Below are 19938 nucleotides of genomic sequence, written 5' to 3' on the forward strand. Positions count from 1 at the left end.
CCAAAAGTGGTCCAATATTCCAGTTTTTTACCACATTGTCAGTTTCTTTTTGAAACAAAACATCACTTGTTACTTTACCATGAGTACAGTATTTGGAGCTATGACAATGCCCAAGCATGGTCTGCAGCACAAGGGAGCGTCCTAGTTCATAAGCCACCATAAATTTTATGCAACATATCAGTACACAAAAATAAGATGAAGGACCTGATGCATCAAAGCTTTTAACCAAAAGTTCAGACTTAAAAAGCTTTGAAAAGTTGCAAAATTTTGTCACAACTTGAGGCTATGCTAAAATGTTGTGACTTGGCGTTCACACTCCATTTTCGCCCAGCTCTGAGAAACTCAGCTGGGATGGGATGGGACACAGAGCATGGCAACCCCCTCTCATCTAATTCATGGCAAGGGTGCTGGAGCAAGTCTTGTGTCGAGGCGCACGCCACTTTTCAAATGCTCCTGGTTCATTAAGAGGCTTGCAACAATGAATTAGTAGCGTCTTACTCCAGCAAGAAAAACGTCGGTCTTTATGAATTGGGCCCAAAGTATCCTTTAAATAATGAAGGCAATTCAGCTTGCATACTTATTTTAAAGAGTTTTATACAGTTTTGACATTAAGTGTTTTATGTTCGTTATAAAACTAGATACACCACAAATTTAGATTAAAAACAAAAAAACATCTGTTGGCCGAAGAGGTGGCAACTAGTGTTGAGCAAGCGTGCTTGGTAAACTCTTTCACCGAGCATGCCCTGGTGCCGACCGAGTATTTTCGGCATGCTCTACAACTATGTTCGAGCAGCCGTATGTGTCGTGGCTGTTGGACAGCTGCGACACAGGCAGGGATTGCCTAACAGCCGCGACACATGCAACCACAGCTGCTCGAACATAGTTGTCGAGCACGCCAAAAATACTCAGGCAGCACCCGAGCATGCTCTGTGAAAAGGTTAACCGAGCACGCTCGCTCAACACTAGTCGCAACTACTGTCCTAGTGGTAATGTATCATTCTTTACTCGATATGGAAAATTGAAAGTCAATTTTATCACAAAGTGTGAGTGACACTTTCCCTCCATTCTTATTGTGGATTTCATGGAATATGTTTTCATAAAGAGCTGATCCAAGATTAGAAAAGTAGTTAGCTTGTTTCACCTTAAAAAGAATCTGTCAGTATAATCCACCATTCTAAGCCATCTATATGGCCAGCAGGAAGCTGGATAAAATATCTTGAGATTTGCAACCTAATGTCTTTTTCCAGAGAAATCCACATACTTCCTATAAATGAGCTGTTAAAGGGGTAGTCTGGTATACAAAGTAATTTTCATCCTAAATAGCTATCTATTTAATGCCTTAATTTAAACTACTGTAATTTCTAATATACTTGAATTAAAAGTTTCCTATCCTTCCCTAACTACATTATCAATTTAAGATCTATGGGCCTGGCACAGATCTCCCAGGGAATTTGTCTCCAGAGTTTATTTTAAACTAAAGGAGCCTTACCAGAGTCCCTTTAAAAACAGTGCTGCTCTTTCCTACGGGTGGTCTCTGGCATGGCAGCTCATCCTTATCTAAGGGGTCTATTTTGGAGGAAAAAAAGCAAATCCTTTCTTCTAATTCTAGACTTCTCCTTAAGGGTTTTTCCTATCCAACCAGCCACTTTTATTTGTTATATAAATGTAAAAATTACATGTTATAGTCTAGCTAGAAGAAATAATTTTAAAGGCTGCTTTTATATATTACATTATGTTCAATTAAACATTATCCACTAAAAAGATATGAATAATGTAACACGGCAGTTAAATGAGAAAAGAAAAATATGCAGAAATTAACAAAACATTGTTTTTCTTTATTCTTTAGATCGGTCATTGTGCCGTGGACTGTTCATGAACAATAAAGGCGCTTTGTAAAAGTACAATAAATTGCAGTGTTTGATTAAATTATTGGAATGCCCTGGCGTCATTAAAAGCAAAAAAGGACTAATCCATGTTAAGAAATATCACAGTACGGACAGTGCGTATTTGGCATCTGATTATTTTCTGTTGCAGGCAGAAAGTCACGTATCGCTGATAAGGGGCCAATGAATCTTCATATGCCTTTAGAATAAAGAAACGACATGATTCATTCGAGTTCCTGTATTCCAAACAAGTCACGATTCATTTACAGCTCGGGTCACAGTATTTCTTGCCATAGTGAGAGTTTCATGTCCAACGCACCAGAAAATCTTTTTCACATCTATAAAAAATAATTGTTTGATACAATGGTACTTTTCTAATGAATATACCGATTATCCTCCACAACAATAGATCTGCGAGGAATAGTGTCCACTTCAACAATTATATACTGATATTCATACTTCTTGCTTTCTGGATTCTGCAAAGTGAAACAGAGACAAGTTCTGTACTTGTATAGGAAATGCATTGACCTTATGGGGCGGGAGAGAAACAATTCAGAAAACATACTGTACCTCTTTCAAATCCACATGCACGACACCTTGTATTCTTGGCTCTGAACCCGATATGTAAAACTTCAATCGCATGCACTTTATGCCATCTTTAAAGTATTCAGAGGAGCTTAAAATAAATTAAGAAAATTATAGATTTACACATTAATTAAAGGGGATTTCAGGGCTCAAGCAAAATTTCTGCACTCACTCTGATTACAAATTTCTGCATTGTGAGTGTGTAATGTGCCCATTGTCAGGATCTCCCTTTATTTCCAAGGCGAGTGGGCTAACGTGAGAGACATACACGTATTTTTTTTGGCCACAAGGCCAGTGTCATTATGTAGTACTAGCCTTAAAGTTGATCTGTCACCAGATTTCACAATACAAATTGAATATGTTAAGTCTATTTTTTAGACCTGACAAGACTGATGTCCTTGTCAGAATGACTGTGTAATCTTGAAATAAAAAAAAAAAAAGATCATGTCACTATTAAGAAGTAAAATGTAAAAATGAAGGATTATGCAGCCATTCTGGGGTACCGTGTATACTCGAGTATAAGCCGACTTTTTCAGCACTTTTTTATTCTGAAAAAGCACCCCTCGGCTTATACTCGGGTATATACTTTATGGTATATATATTCCGGTGGTGGATAGTGGGGGGGGGGGTTGCGGCAGAAGAGTGGGGCACAAGCAGTAGCCGCAGCTACCACATGTGCAACTGCAAAAAGGAAAATGAATATTCACTGTTCTCCACGCTCATGGCAGTGGAGGGGAGTGAATATTCACTCTCTTTAATAGAGCACGCAGTATAAGTCACAGCCGCCGGCTTCCTGCTGCAGCTCAGCTATCCTTTGTGCCCGCTATTAGAGAGTACGACTATTCACTCCTCCCCACTCCCATGGGCGTGGAGAAGAGTGAATATTCATTCTTTTTAGTAGCGGGCACACAGGATCGCTGCACGTTATTAAAGAAAATGGATATTCACTGCTCTCCAGTCTCGGCATGGAGAGGAGTGAATATCCCCGCAGCTCACCTCAACATCTTAGGGCGCATGGCAGCGACGTTATGCGTTGCTCAAATGAGCTAGTGGCAGAACAGGACACAGTATTAGAGCAGAGGGAAGGAAGTGGATACAAGTGTTTATTTTTTTCATGTGTGCAGTGATGGGGGGCCATGCACACCAGGATTGGGGATGAGGGGGGCTATGCACACCAGGATTCGGGATAAGGGGGCCATGCACACCAGGATGGAGATATTTAACAGTATCTGCTACATTTCCCACAATAGGCTTATACTTGAATCAATAAGTTTTCCCAGTTTTTTGTGGTAAAATTAGGTGCCTCGGCTTATACTCGAGTATATACGGTAATTACACCATTTTTCCAAACATAATGCAGACAAAACAAAAGGGCAATAGTTTCATTTTGATGCGATAAGGGGGAATGATGAGACCAGAAAATAAAAACAAAACAATTTGGTATATCAGACTTCAGAATTAATCCAAAAAAGATCAATGACCCTTAATCCAGAAAGGGTTACAATAAGTCCAAGTGAAACCTTTGAAATATTGCTCAAAGGTTCCTATACATTTTATTGGGAATCTTATCTTAATAAATTATTTTTAATGAAAGAGAGTATATTGTATTAGTGTGCGGAGTACTTATCCAATATTTTTAGCCTAGCAATGTAGTTCAATGTCATACCTTATATTATCAATGTATAGTGCAATATGGTATATAATCCAATTGCCTCTAATACTTACGCAACATGCTGTCTTCTTCCACGCCTTGTGGTCTCTCCAAATGCCTTGATGGGCTCACCAAAAGCTCCAATAATCTTTATAGAAAAAATAACAATTAAACCTCTAACATAGATAAATGAACGTGGAGAATTGTAATTACTGTATTTTGCCGATTATAAGACGCACCGGATTATAAAATGCGTCTTCTAATCCATTTTACCTGGGGACGGCTGTGGTGGAGCGGGGATCACAGGAGCCAGGGTCACAGATACAGGAAGTTGGCGGTGGCTGCGGCAAGAGACAGGCGATGCTGCGGGCCCCATCCTCAGAAGGGTCGCTGATTCTGGCTGACCTGGGCGGTGGTGGTGGCGGCGGGATTGGGGACGATGCTGCGGCCCTGTCCTCAGAAGAAGTTGGCGGTGAGCGAAGGTTCCGTATCCCATACATAGCCCTGGAAAATGGCCGCTGGAGCATGCGCAGATCGAGAGACGAGATCTCGTCTCCAGAGATCTCAATCTGCGCATGCTCTGGCGGTCATTTTGTCGAAGCCCACCACAGGGCTATGTACGAGATAGGGAACCTCCGCTCACTTCTTCTGAGGATAGGGCTACAGCATCGTCCCCAATCCCGCCGCCACCACCATCGCCTAGGTCATCCGGAATCAGCGACCCTTCTTCTGAGAACGGGGCCCGCAGCATCGCCCAACTCCTGCCGCAGCCACCGTCAACCTCCTGTATCTTTGACCCCGCTCCACCAAGGCAGCCTCCCAGGTAAAATACCGTACCTTCACATTATAAGAGGCACCCCCTTTTTGCTCCCAAATTTTGGGGGAAGAAAGTGCGTCTTATAATCCGAAAAATATGAGAAAAGAAATTACAGCACGGTGGCTCAGTGGTTAGCACTGTAGCTTTGCAGCGCTGGTATCCTGGGTTTAAATCCAACCAAGGACAACACATGAAGGAGTTTGTATGTTCTCCCCATGTTTGTGTTTTCTCCGGTTTCCTCCTACAATCTAAATACTGATAGGGAATTTAGATTGTGCGCCCCGAATAGGACAGTGATGATGAGGTCTGTAAGTCGCTGTGGAATTAATAGAGCTATATAACATATAAATGAGTAAAATAAATAAGAAAGGAATCTGTACTCTGAAATAAGAAAGTGAAATAACTGTAACTAGGGACTGTCACTACTTTACGCTGCCTCAGAGAGAGCTGCATAAACCTCGGAAGAAATTCCCTTTAAAAGGGTTGTCCACTACTAGGAGAACCCCTTCTTGATGTAAATATTTGGCCCTGATAAAATAAAAAAGCTGTGTCACGTGATCCCGGAGCCCAACCAGCGCGGGCATCACTGTCCCCGCCTTTGGACGTTTTAAACACGAAGAGGAGGTCAGGGCTGCAGCTGATCTCTGACTTCCTCTTCATGTTCAATTCGTATGAAGGTGGGGACAGTGACGCCAGCGCTAATAGGACACGCGATACCCGGTGCCCAAAGAACCGCATGAGAGCCCTGGGGACCGCGAGTGCTGACACCACTAGAACGACGCAAGCACGGGATGCGAGTAGAAGCTTTTTTATTCTATCAGGACCAAACATTTAGATCAAGAAGTGGTTGCCCTAGTAGTGGACAACCCCTTTAAAGGAGTTGCCGGACTTAGGGTTCAAGTCTGCAGTCACTATGTGACTGCAGACTTGTGAATCCTCACAGCGTGCAGTTTGTGTGAGGTCAGGATTCTTCAGTGCAGAGAATGGGCAGCCATATGACCGTAATTATGAGATTTGTATACATGCAGTCACGTGATGACTTGACGTGCACGGCCTTGCTCAATACATGTGAACTGAGCGAGGCTGGCACGACTAGTTGAACATGGCTACAAATAACCAAAAACGCATGCTTGTGGTCACATCACCGCCTGCTCCCAGCGCCAGAGAATGCAAGAATCCTGACAGCGTGCAGTGTGAGGTTTCAAAAGGCTGCAGTCACCCTTACTCTTACACCAGTACACAGAATTGTACCAACAAGTAAAACAACACCATGAAAGAAACTCCTATCTAACAAAATCCCGCGTGACAATCATGTCTGACCACTGACTAGACATCTCTCCTGCTTCTGCTGTGCCGTATTACTTGTCTGCCATTTAAATGAATAGCTGACCATGTAAGATGGCAATCTGTTAATCCGCGGCTCCCCATTCTTGCTCATGCGAGGAGAGCCCCTTTATGACATACATACATACATACAGTACAGACCAAAAGTTTGGACACACCTTCTCATTTAAAGATTTTTCTGTATTTTCATGAGTTTGAAAATTGTACATTCACACTGAAGGCATCAAAACTATGAATTAACACATGTGGAATTATATACTTAACAAAAAAGTGTGAAACAACTGAAAATATGTCTTATATTCTAGGTTCTTCAAAGTAGCCACCTTTTGCTTTGATGACTGCTTTGCACACTCTTGGCATTCTCTTGATGAGCTTCTAGAGGTAGTCACCGGAAATGGTTTTCACTTCACAGGTGTGCCCTGTCAGGTTTAATAAGTGGGATTTCTTGCCTTATAAATGGGGTTGGGACCATCAGTTGTGTTGTGCAGAAGTCAGGTGGATACACAGCTGATAGTCCTACTGAATAGACTGTTTTAAATTGTATTATGGCAAGAAAAAAGCAGCTAAGTAAAGAAAAACGAGTGGCCATCATTACTTTAAGAAATGAAGGTCAGTCAGTGCGAAAAATTGGGCAAACTTTGAATGTGTCCCCAAGTGCAGTTGCAAAAACCATCAAGCGCTACAAAGAAACTGGCTCACATGAGGACCGCCCCAGGAAAGGAAGACCAAGAGTCACCTCTGCTTCTGAGGATAAGTTTATCCGAGTCACCAGCCTCAGAAATCGCAGGTTAACAGTAGGTCAGATTAGAGACCAGGTCAATGCCACACAGAGTTCTAGCAGTAGACACATCTCTACAACAACTGTTAAGAGGGGACTTTGTGCAGCAGGCCTTCATGGTAAAATAGCTGCTAGGAAACCACTGCTAAGGACAGGCAACAAGCAGAAGAGACAAGTTTGGGCTAAAGAACACAAGGAATGGACATCAGACCAGTGGAAATCTGTGCTTTGGTCTGAGGAGTCCAAAATTGAGATCTTTGGTTCCAACCATCATGTCTTTGTGCGATGCAGAAAAGGTGAACGGATGGACTCTACATGCCTGGTTCCCACCGTGAAGCATGGAGAAGGAGGTGTGATGGTGTGGGGGTGCTTTGCTGGTGACACTGTTGGGGATTTATTCAAAATTGAAGGCATACTGAACCAGCATGGCTACCACAGCATCTTTCAGCGGCATGCTATTCCATCCGGTTTGCGTTTAGTTGGACCATCATTTCTTTTTCAACAGGACAATGACCCCAAACACACCTCCAGGCTGTGTAAGGGCTGTTTGACCAAGGAGGAGAGTGATGGGGTGCTACGCCAGATGATCTGGCCTCCACAGTCACCAGACCTGAACCCAATCGAGATGGTTTGGGGTGAGCTGGACCGCAAGGTGAAGGCAAAAGGGCCAACAAGTGCTAAGCATCTCTGGGAACTCCTTCAAGATTGTTGGAAGACCATTTCCGGTGACTACCTCTTGAGGCTCATCAACAGAATGCCAAGAGTGTGCAAAGCAGTCATCAAAACGAAAGGTGGCTACTTTGAAGAACCTAGAATATAAGATATATTTTCAGTTGTTTCACATTTTTTTGTTAAGTATATAATTCCACATGTGTTAATTCATAGTTTTGATGCCTTCAGTGTGAATGTACAATTTTCATAGTCATGAAAATACAGAAAAATCTTTAAATGAGAAGGTGTGTCCAAACTTTTGGTCTGTACTGTACGTCTAATTGAGTGTATAATAATAATCATTTTTTATTTTTATAGCGCCAACATATTCCGCAGCACTTTACAATTTTAGTGGGGACTTGTACAGACAATAAAGACGTTACAGAGTAGGCATAACTCAGACATCAAAAGGAGTGAGGGCCCAACTCGCAACCTTATAATCTATGAGGAAATAGGTGAGACAAAAGCTAAATGGTAAAATGTGCTTATATTGTACAATACAGCCAAACTATACTAAATAGGGTATGCACATAACACTGCATGAACTGGCCGCCAGCCAGTATGTGTACAGTACAGACACAGAGGCTATTAAGTGCATGGAGGGTATGAACATGATTTTGATGAAAACTGTGTATGGGCCAAACTGGGACAGTTAGACAAGTATGTTGAGGCGATAGGCCAGTCTAAAGAAATGGGTTTTTAGGGCACGCTTAAAACTGTGGGTATTGGGAATTAATCAAATTGTCCTGGGTAGTGCATTCCAAAAAATTGGCGCAGCACGCGAGAAAAGACGGGAGTGGGAGGTTCAGATTATGGAGGATTTTAGTTTTAAGTCATTAACAGAACGGAGGGCACGGGTAGGGTGGTAGACAGACGAGAGAGGAGATGTAGGGCAGTGCTGAACCAAGGAGAGCTTTTTGGATGAGAGTGATAAGTTTATATTGAACTCTATATTGGATGGGCAACCAGCGCAATGACTGGCACAGGGAAGAGGCATCGCTGTAGCGGTTGGCGAGGAATATGATCCTGGCTGCTGCATTCAGGATGGATTGGAGAGGTGAAAATTTAGTAAGAGGGAGACAGATTAGTAAAGAGTTGTAATAGTCCATACGAGAATGAATAAGAGCTACAGTAAGAGTTTTTGCCGAGTCAAAGGTAAGAAAAGGTGTAATTCTAGAGATCTTTTGGAGGTGTAGGTGTCATGAGCGAGCGAGTGATCGGATGTGAGGAGTGAAGGAAAAATCTGAATCAAAGATGACCCCAAGACAGCGGGCATGTTGCTGAGGAGGAATGGTGGAGCCACACATGGAAATGGCAATATCGGGCATAGGTAGGTTAGGGGAGGGAGGAAACACTAGGAGTTCAGTTTTTGACAGTTTCAGTTTTAGATAGAGGGAGGACATAATGTTAGAGACGGAGGAAAAGACAATCACTGGTATTTTGTAATAATGCAGGGGCGATGTCAGGAGAAAAGGTGTATAATTGGGTATCATCAGCATAGAGATGGTACTGAAAACCAAATCTACTGATTGTTTGTCCAATAGGGGCGGTGTACAAGGAGAAAAGGAAGGGGCCTAGGACTGATCCTAGAGGTACCCCGACAATAAGGGGAAGGGGAGAGGAAGAGGAGCCAGCAAGATACAGTGAAGGAGCGGTCAGAGAGATAGGAGGAGAACCAGGAGAGGCAGATAGTGCATAGCAGAGCGACAAAGAGCTGGTAACCCATGGGCAGTGTCGAATGCTGAAGAGAGAACCTGGAGAATCAGCAAGGAGTAGTGACCATTGGATTTAGCAGTTAGTATATCATTAGAGACTGTAGTGAGTGCAGTTTCAGTAGTATGTAAAGATCGGAAAAAAAGATTGTAAAGGGATAAGAAGAGAATTATCTGAGAGATAGCGGATTAGACGGGAGTGGACGAAGCGTTCCAAAAGTTAGAGATAAAGGGAAGATTGGAGACGGGTCTGTAGTTAGCAGCGCAGTTCTGGTCGAGGGATGGTTTTTTAAGTAATGGATGAATGCTGGCGTGTTTAAAAGAGGAGGGAAAAATACCAGACGAGAGAGTGAGATTAAATATTTTAGTTAGGTGAGTGGTGACAGCAGGGGAAAGGGACTGAAGGAGATGGGAGGGAATAGGGTCACTGGTGCAGATAGTAGGGCGAGAAGATGCAAGGAGCCTGGTCACTTCTTCTGGCGTGACTGGTTCGAAGTCAGAAAGTGAGCAAGATGCAATGTGGGAGGGAGGAGAATGCATAACATTAGGGGATTGGGAGAAAATTTCCTGTCCGATATGGTCAATTATTTGTTTTTCCCGTGAACAAAAGTTCATTTTAATCAATAGATTTTGGAATAATAACAATTTCCACAATTGGATGTGTTTAAATAAAATGTCCCTGTGCTGAGATAATCTTATAAATGTGCCCCTGCTGTGTACTGTGCAATGGCTGTTTCTGACTGTGCAGGAACATGGTCTGATCATACCACATCTCCTGGGCAGGGAAGGAAACAAAGGAGCACACAGACATATTAGCAGGGGATCTATTGATTAAATCTATTGATTAAAATCAACTTTCATTTGTGGGAAAATCCCTTTAGGTTAAGTGCACAAGTAGCGTTTTCTCAAAGTGGAAATGCATCAAAAACGCTCAGTAATCTTTCTGCCAGCTAATGCAATGACAATCCTGATGTGCTGTGCAAATGATGTAGTATTTTCCGCTCAGGATTGTCATTGTGTTTAAATACGCAGCATGTCCATTGTATGCTGCGTCTCTCACCCATTGACTTTAATTGAACCGCAGCAAACCCGCAGGTATAAATATATCTGCGGATTTGATGCAGTTGTTTGCTGCGTATTTGACTAGTCAATGGGTCAAATATGCTGCAAAAATGCACAAACAATGGTACCCGGGTCGGACGAGGACTACTTCTCCCATCATCCCACCGCCGGTCCCGCTGATAATAGCGAGAGCGGCACGGCTGAGGGGAGCAGTAGTCTCCTCAGCTGAGCCGACGCCTGTGTGCGCTGTGTGTAAAAAAAAAATTAAAACACATTCTCACCTGTACGGCGTCCCCCGGTGTCCTCGCGATGTCCCCCAATGATGCGATCAGCCTGGAAGCCGGCGGTACACTGACATGAGATCGCTTGCTCCAGGCAGTGTATTGCTGCTGCCGGGACTGAGTTCACGTGCGGTCATCAGCTGAAGATCACCGTTGCAGTTTTTTTGCTTTTTTTTTTTTACAGAAGATCAAGGGATTTGGGGACTGGGCGTATAATAAAAAAATTATTAAAACCGTGTGGAATTTTATTTCAATAAAATGCTTTTTCAATAAAAGACACGGCCAGAATAAAGTGTTGAAAACACGTGGTTAGTAATGGGGGCGTCCTCCATTACCAAGCTGGGCTTCATGTCAGCCGCCAATACAAGACTGACATGAACCCCAACCCCATTATCCCACTCACCACTACAGGGCAGTGGGAAGAGCGGAAACTAAGTGCCAGATTTGGCGTATCTTATGGATGCTCCATTTCTGGGACTGCTGAGGGGTGATATTACAAGCCTGGGAGGGGCCCAAGATACATGGCCCCTTCCCTGGCTATTAATATCAGCCCGCAGCTGTCTGTTTAGCCTTTTCTGGTTAGATTTTATAGGAGGACCCTACGACAATTTCTTTTCTGGGGTCCTCCTGTAATCTAGCCAGTAAAGGCTAAGCAAACAGCTGTGAGCTATTATTAATAGTCAGGGGACATTGTTGGCTAATATCAGTTCCCATCGGTCGGCTTTCCCTCTGCTGGATATGAAAATGACGTGGGAGCCCACGCCATTTTTTTTTTTTTTTAAATTTAGGCTCTGTGCCCACAATTCAGACTTACCAGTGCTTTGGACGCATATTTTTGCTGTGTCCAAAATGTTGCATTCTATTGAACACAGGTAAATCCACATGTGTTCACTGAACCATGCGGATTTACTGCATTCTATACGCTCTAGTGGTCAAATTTATGTTGCGGAGACTAGAGACTCTGCAAGAGAATTTTACATGCTGCGGTCCCGAAAGACGCGCCGCATGTGCTGCATGTCAGTGTCCGCGGGTGATCCGCAGCCTCAGATGCACGCATAGTGGACATGGGATTTCTAGAAATCCCATCCACTATGCTGTAACATCTGGACGCTGCGGGTTTGACGCTGCATAAACACGCAGCTTCAAACCCGCAGCGGCTCCTGATCGTGGGCACGACTCAAACTCACCCGCAGCATGTCAATCTCTGTAGTGGAGACGCCAGTCTCCTCTGCAGATTTTGACTGAGCGAAGTTCATTATATGCGGTAGAATGTCATGTACCGACAACAAAAGTGCAGCATTAGAACACTGCGTTTTGGAAGCAGCAAAAATACACTGTGGCCAAAGCGCTGCTTGTTGCTTATCGGGGGGACGTAGGGGCTAACGAAACTGCTGTGAGCTGTTCTTAATAGCCAGGGACCATGTTTGCCTAATGGCACCTTCCTAGGCTAAAAATAGCAGCTCTCAGCTGCCCCAGAAATTACATGAATGGAAATGCTAATGAAATTGGGTATATAGGATTGGCTGACACCTGTTTGTCATCTGTTTGGTGAAGACAAGGTGTCAATCAGACCCTTTCATTACCAAACCTAATTAAACTCAAGTAAAGAGTTAAATAAACACAGAGACACAGAGCAAACACTGCATTTGAAATACAACAGACACATTCTTAAATTAACCAATATACTCACCCCAGTTCTGACGGTAATCCAAGGGTTAAAGCAATGTTCCACATTTCTTTTTCAAATAACTTTATTTAGCTCCCAACAGCATGCATTTCAGAACAAAAAACGCATAAAAAAAAATCAGGAAAAAGGGTGTTTTTTCCTCAGCGTTTTTCCTGCCAAAGAGATGCAAAAACTATGCAGAAATTTCTGCTTCAAATCCTGAACGTGCGTACATAGCCTTAAGGAAAGAGTGAAAAGTGTCAGTTGTTTAGGATTATTGGATAGTGAGGTGATAAGGTTGTAGGTTTGTTTTGAGTGGTGAAGGGCAGAGTTGTATGTTTTAAGCATAAATCTATAATGGATGAAATCTTAAGCCAAATTGGATTTTCTCCATAGACGTTCGGCACATCTGGAGCACCGCTGGAGAAAACGTGTTTGCAGTTTGCTTTTTAGACTAAGTTGGCAGGTTGAAGTGAAAGGCTAAGTCTGAGGGGGAAGTTTGAGGGCTATCTACAGGTAATCAAATGTAACCCCAAGAGTGCTCAGTGGGGAGTGATGTAATGTATACCTTCTGTTACCCATCGTATGTATCCAGAAATGGTTTCAGAAAATTACTCATCCTGCAACAAAAAAAAAGAAAGCAAGCCCTATACAGCTCTAATAACAGTAAAATCGCCACACCAAAACAAGGTTGAACAGTGCAACATCTAAAACAATGGTGGAGTTCTCTTTCCAAAAGCATTACTGAGAAAAGTCAAAGTAAAAAAAAAAAAAAATGCTGGCTACTCTACTACACCACTGAGGCCAGTGATTGGCTGCAGTGGTCACATAGGTAATTGGACAACATTATTACTACAGGGTGGACTGGCGAGAATATTTAGAGTGGAAATTGATTTTTCAGGTAAGTAATATGTCTCATTTTCTTTCAACTCCATGGTACAATTTTTAATAAGTCAGGAAAACCCTTTAAGAGTTGTGCTCACCTCCGGGTGGATTCGGCACTTCTCAAACGCATTTCCATATATCTTACTTGGACTTGAAGAAGAAAACAGTTCTGTGAACACCACATATAAAAGCCCTCCTGCACAATGACAAAAAATGTTAATGAAAACGCAGACACAGTTATTGCTACAGAGAGGAAGAAGAATAAGGGTCTTCTCACCTGTAATGCCGGCTCCGATCAGCGCCACAATCATATAGGTAAAGTCTGCTCCGGCTTGCGTCACTGTAAGAAACGACAGGACAGCAATCTTCAGAATCTCTGCGATTTGGGAACTGCTCATCCATCCCTCATCCATCCATCCCTCCCTCATCCATCCATCCATCCCTCCCTCATCCATCCCTCCCTCAATCAATCCATCCATCCCTCCCTCATACACATACACACTACCATAGACTGAGTTTCTGCAGCAGCTGAGGTATATTATGTGGTATATACAGTGAAGGAAATAATTATTTGATCCCTTGCTGTTTTTGTAAGTTTGCCCACTGATAAATACATGAACAGTCTATAATTTTAAAGGATAGGTTAATTTTAACATTGAGAGATAGACTATCCCGCCAAAAAAATAAAAAAAAAATCACATTGTATAAATTAGATATTATTTTAAAAAATATAACGCAAAAAAGTACACGTATGGTATCGCCGCGTCTGGTACGACCCACCCTATAAAACTGTCCCACTAGTTAACCACTTCAATGAACAGTGTAAAAAAATTAAACAAAAAACGAGGCAAACGATGCGTTATCATAATACCTCTGAACAAAAAGTGTAAATAAAGATGCTTATGGCTGAAAACGTCATCTTGTCCCGCAAAAAACAAGCCGGCAAACAGCTCCATCAGCGAAAAAATAAAAAAGTTATAGCTCTCAGAATACAGCGATGCAAAAATAATTATTTCTTCTATAAAATAGTTTTTATTGTGTAAAAGCGCCAAAACATAAAAGTTATTAATGTGATATCGCTGTAAACGTACTGACCCAAAGAATAAAGATGCCTTATCAATTTTACAGAAACACCATAAAAAAAACAAAAGAAATCCTGAATTGCTGTATTTTGTTCATTCTGCCTTCCAAAAAGCAGAATAGCAAGCGATCAAAAAAGGTCATGTGTCCGAAAACGATAACAATAAAAACGTCAACTTGTCTCGCAAAAAACAAGCCCTTACATGACTCTGTTGGCCAAAATATGTAAAAATTATAGCTCTCAAAATATGGTGATGCAAAACTAGTTTTTGCAAAAAAAAAAAGGCATCTTTTAGTGGGTGACAGCAGCCAATCATAAAAAGCTGATATATATCTGGCATCGCTGTAATCGCACCGACCCAAAGAATAAAGCTGTATAATCATTTATAGAGCACGAAGAATGGCATAAAAAATAAATAAAACCAATTCTTCACCTGTTGTTCATTTTGCCTCACAAAGATCGCAGTAACGCTCTTTCACACATCAGTGTTTTGAGTATGTGCGGTGACAGTTTCCACATGTACTGGAGACACTGACACATGCAGACCTATTCAAATCTATGGATCTGCGCACACGTCAGTGTGTTTTCATGGACAGTGTGTCGTGGGCAAAACACGCTGACATGTCCGTTTTTTTGCGGATGCACGGTCCGCAAAACGTTCCACATGGATGACATTTGTGTGTCATCCGTGTGACAAGTAACGGCTCCTAGGAATCAGTGTACAGGTAGCGCTGTTCCCAAGCGCCGATGCTGAACGCTGCCCTCATCATGGTTCCCTGGTGGCGCTGCGATCAGCACCAGCAGGGACAATGATGGGAGTAGTAGTAGTCTTCTACGGCTCCGGAGCTGAGTTCAGGAGCGGTGTCCTGTCACTCACTGAGCGCAGCTCGCGGCTCATTATCCCGGCTCCTCTGCTGATCGATCGCATGGATTACAGCGGTGGACATCTCCGGACAGGTGAGTATAAGGATTTTACTATTTTACTCTTATTTTTACACTGCGGGAGCAGACTACTACTACCCTCATCATTGTCCTTGCTGGTGCTGATCGCAGCGCTGATAGGAACCATGATGAGGGCAGCATTCAGCACCCGGCGCTTGGGAACAGAGCTAACTGTAGCGCTGATTCCCAGGCGCCGGTCCGTATGATCCTGATGCGGCACATGGGCGGCACACGGTTGCCACACACAGATATCTCCGGTACCGGAAATATACAGACGTATGAAACCGGCCTTATCCTGGGATCTACGCTTTCTGTGCCATTTTTACCCATTTCCCAGTGTGAAAATGTAAAATGTGGGGCTCTGCCAATGTGATATGACATCCTCAAACCAGTCCAGCAAAATCTGAACTCCAATTTTCAAGGATCAACGTTGTAAAATTTTGTGAAGCACCTGTTGGTTCAAGGTACTCACCACACATCTAGATAAATTCCTTGAGGGGTCTAGTTTCCAAAATGGGGTCAACAGTGGGGGTTCCCCACTGTTTAGGCACATCAGGAGGAGCTCTCTAAACTCAACATGACACCCGCAGACCATTCCATCAAAGTCGGGGTTCCAAAACATCACTCCTAATGTCGGGTATACCGGGACCAGAGGCTCCTTCCCTGTCCCTAACGCTAGGGTTGCCGGGGCCACGTACCTTGTCTGAGCTCCTCAATCCGCCCTCAGTCTGTTCACTCCTCCCACCCAGTGAAGTAGTAGTGTATGCTAAGGCTATGTGCCCACGTTGCGGAAATAAAGCGGAAAATTTGCGCTTCATTTCTGCATGTCCTTTCCCAAAAAAAACGCATGCGGGATTTCGCAAGCGTTTATCGTGCGTTTTCGACAAGCGGAATTGCCTTGCGTTTTTTATTGCATTGAATAGGCAATTCCGCTTGCGGAAACGCAAAATTAATTGACATGCTGCGGATTTTTGTGCGCAGCAAAAACGCTGCGGAAAAATCCGCAGCATGGGCATAGAACTTGCGGATTCTCATTGGTGACCATGGGGTGCGGATTACCAAGCGTTTTACAAGCGTTTCCGCTGAGGAAATTCTGCATCAAATACGCTTGTAAAACGCTACGTGGGCACATACACTAACCAGACTAACAAGGTAATACAAACAGGGATAAAGAAAAATACCGATCATACAAATATACTCACACAAACAACAGAGGAAAACACTGGGGAGTGGAGGATAGGGAAAAACCAAAAGTAGGAAAAGAAGGGGATTAACACACAACCAAAACCACACAAGTCTTAGATAAATCCACCAAAAGTCTGAAACCATGCAGCAATTACTGCTTGCCAGAGCCCAGAACATATAGGTGAGGGGAATGGCTAAAAGTGAACAGCTGAAAGCCAAGGCAGAGAAGCTTCCAAGAGCACTCAGCTAAGCAGATTAACCCCTGCACTGCTAAAAGAAGCCTGCATCATTTCAGGCCTCTTTCACACGTTCGGATATTTCCGGAACTGGAAAAAACAGTACCAGAGATATTCGTGTCCGTGTGCACCTGTGTGGCATATGTTTAGCAACCATGTGCCGCATCAGGATCACACGTACCGGCACTTGGGAATCAGCACTACAGTTAGCGGCCGGGTGCTGAACACTGCCCTCATCATTGTCCCCTGCCGGCGCTGCGATCAGCACCAGCAGGGGACAATGTTGAGAGTAGTAGTGTTCTCCCGCAGTCTCCAACTGTAAAAATAAGAATAAAATAAAAAAATCCATATCCTCGTCTGTCCTAAGTGTCCCCCGCTGTAATCCATGCAACCGCTCACGCAGAGGAGCCGGGGAGAATTACTCCTGCAGCGAGCAGGCCCCGAAGCTGCGCTGAGCTCAGTGAGTGATCGGGCATCGCTCTAGGGCCCGCTCGCTGCAGGAGTTATTCTCCCCGGCTCCTTTGCATGAGTGGTCGCATGGATAACAGCGGAGGACACTTAGGACAGATGAGTATATGGATTTTTTTTATTTTATTCTTATTTTTACAGTTGGAGACAGCGGGAGCTCACTACTACTCTCAACATTTTCTCCTGCTGGGGCTGATGGCAGCCCCGGCAGGGGACAATGATAAAGGCAGCGTTCTGCACCCGGCACTTGGGAGCAGCGCTAACTGAACTGCTGATTCCCAACCGCAGGTAAGTGTCACACGGATGACACACGGATATCATCCATGTGTCATCAGTGTGGGATGTTTTGCGGCCCGTGCAGCAGGTAAAAAACAAGCTTTGTCAGTGTGTTTAGTCCACGGACACATGGTCCATGGGAATACGCTGACGTGAACAGATCCACGTGTGTCAGTGTCTCCAGTGTGTGTGGAAACTGTCACTACACGTACTTAAAACACTGACGGGTGAAAGAGCCCTAATATCAAGGTGAAATGCTTTTAATCAGTGCAGAAGAGGAATCAGACGCGCAGTCTTCTGGCTCCTCTTTGTGTCTGTACACCTTACTTTCTGAGCATACATATGGGGTATCTGCGTACTCAGGAGATATTGCACAACAAATTTTGTAGTCCATTTTCTCCTGTTAACCTTGTGAAAATGCAAAATTTGGGGCTAAAAAAACATTTTTTGTGGGAAAAATTTGATTTTTTTGTTTTCATGGCTCAACATTATAAACTTCTGTGAAGCACCTGGGGGGTCAAGGTGCCCACCACACATCTAGGTAAGTTCCCTGAAAGGTTTAGTTTCCAGTCCGCTAATTATTCCAGCAAATTTTACATTCAAAAAGTCAAATGGCGCTCCTTCCCTTCCGAGCCCTGCTGTGCGCCCAAACAGTGATTTTCCCCCACATATGGGCTATCGGCCTGCTCAGAAATTGGGCAACAAATTTTGGGGTTAATTTTCTCCTGTTACCCTTGTGAAAATAGGTATTTTCTGTCATATAAGCCCCTCAAAGTCACTTCAAATATGATCCCTAAAAAAAATGTTTTTGTAAATTTTATTGTATAAATGAGAAATTGCTGAAGGTCCTGCACAGAGGAGCTCACACGATCACTTATGTGCAGGCCTTGGGACCAGTGGGGTTTTTCTTGGTGAGCTGGATCATTGGCTCAGCTAACCAAAAGGAGCGGTGTCTTGGATCCCAGATATATGTGCACAAACAGGTGAACTCAATACTTATGGTAAAATAACACAGCCACAATACAATTGAACCCCCCCACTTGCAGTAAGCCAATGGCAGAGCGATTTTCAAGGTGGGTGGGGTTGCAGTCACATTTGCAGCCAAACTGCCATTTTTCATCCTCTGAGATCCATTAATAAAGTGCAAGTGGCTCTAAATGAAGTGCTGGTGAGTGAGCAGAGCGTGTGTGCTGCCGAGTAGTATGTATTTCTGAAGGAGGTTTGCAGTTATTTTGGATCATACATTTACCCTGTCTGTACTCTACAAACCTTTCTGAGGTATGTATTTGTTTTTATGGGGAGTCCATATTTAGGGGTCTGCTCTGAAACTGCATTTATTCAGGGGTCTGTATTCTGGAGTCTAGTTATATGTATATATAATATTTTGTGGTTTATTTAATATGCATGTAGTTATTTTTGGGGGTCCATATTTCTTTAAAGGGTTATTTCCAATACATTAAGTTATGGGATTGGGGATAACTTACTGACCTCTGTGGCCCCTCATGGATGAAGAACAGGGCCCGACGTGACTAGAGCAGAGGTGCACAGGCTCGACCTCCGCCATGTATGGTCTATGGGACGGCCGGGAATAGTGAAACACTGTACTCCACTTTCTCCAGCAATTCCATAGACAATGAATGGAACAGTGGTCAGACATGTGCACCCCTGATGAGCATAAAGCAAGCCCTGAGCTTGTTGGGGTCCCAATAGGAGGACCCCCAGTGATCATTACCCCCAATCCTATGAATAGGGGATAGCTTACCATCTTGGAAATATCCCTTTAAGGTGTATGAATGTATCAGGTTGTGTTGGGGCATGGTACTGGACAGAAGGCTGCAGGAGACTCAGGAGTGTTGCTGGTTATTCCCCTGGGGTGTGTATACTGGGCAATGGCCGGATGGCTGCACACTGCCCATAGCTGTGCGCGGGGTCCCCGCAGTGCAGGCCCCGACATGCGCCTGCAGGTACCTTTCTGGGCGGTGGTCAGTGGAGTGGCCTCTTCAGCCTTGGCCTGCAGGGACGTGCGCTTCTGCTCCCGCACCTGGGACAAGCCGCTGCCTGTGAACAGGGGCTGCACCCAGCAGCTGCAGGTGGACGGCGCCCTCCCGCGGTGGGGCAGTAAGAACAGGCTGCAATTTGCGGCACTGTAACCGGGTGTGTAGTAGAGGAGCGGCCGCCTCCTCACCGCAGCCCTCCACAGAGACTGGCACAGACTCATGACTGCCGTTACCGGAGCCACATGCCTGTCACTGAATGAACTTCATGTGTCCTGTCTGCTTCTGCTGCAGGCCTCTCGGCGACCTTTGCACAGACTTCTGGGAAGTATAGTTCGCAAGGGCATGACTCTGGGTACGTATACTGAGAACTAGACTACA

The 19938-nt window shown here is 43.9% G+C and overlaps 1 protein-coding gene across 1 annotated transcript; it reads right to left on the reverse strand.

Annotated features, from left to right (window-relative positions):
- Nucleotides 1-1814: 1814 nt before the first annotated feature.
- TIMM21 (translocase of inner mitochondrial membrane 21) lies at nt 1815-19906 on the reverse strand. Its single transcript, XM_073676698.1, has 6 exons — nt 19532-19906; nt 13653-13715; nt 13474-13571; nt 4194-4267; nt 2454-2559; nt 1815-2359 (listed from the first exon to the last, which is right to left on the reverse strand). The coding sequence occupies exons 1-6, from the start codon at nt 19779-19781 to the stop codon at nt 2258-2260; spliced, it is 693 nt and encodes a 230-aa protein (XP_073532799.1). The 5' UTR covers nt 19782-19906; the 3' UTR covers nt 1815-2257.
- Nucleotides 19907-19938: the final 32 nt, after the last annotated feature.

The sequence above is a fragment of the Phyllobates terribilis genome, unplaced genomic scaffold, assembly GCF_046119375.1.
Source record: "Phyllobates terribilis strain yellow unplaced genomic scaffold, ASM4611937v1 Scaffold_4__5_contigs__length_816908805, whole genome shotgun sequence".
Taxonomy (NCBI): Eukaryota; Metazoa; Chordata; class Amphibia; order Anura; family Dendrobatidae; genus Phyllobates; species Phyllobates terribilis.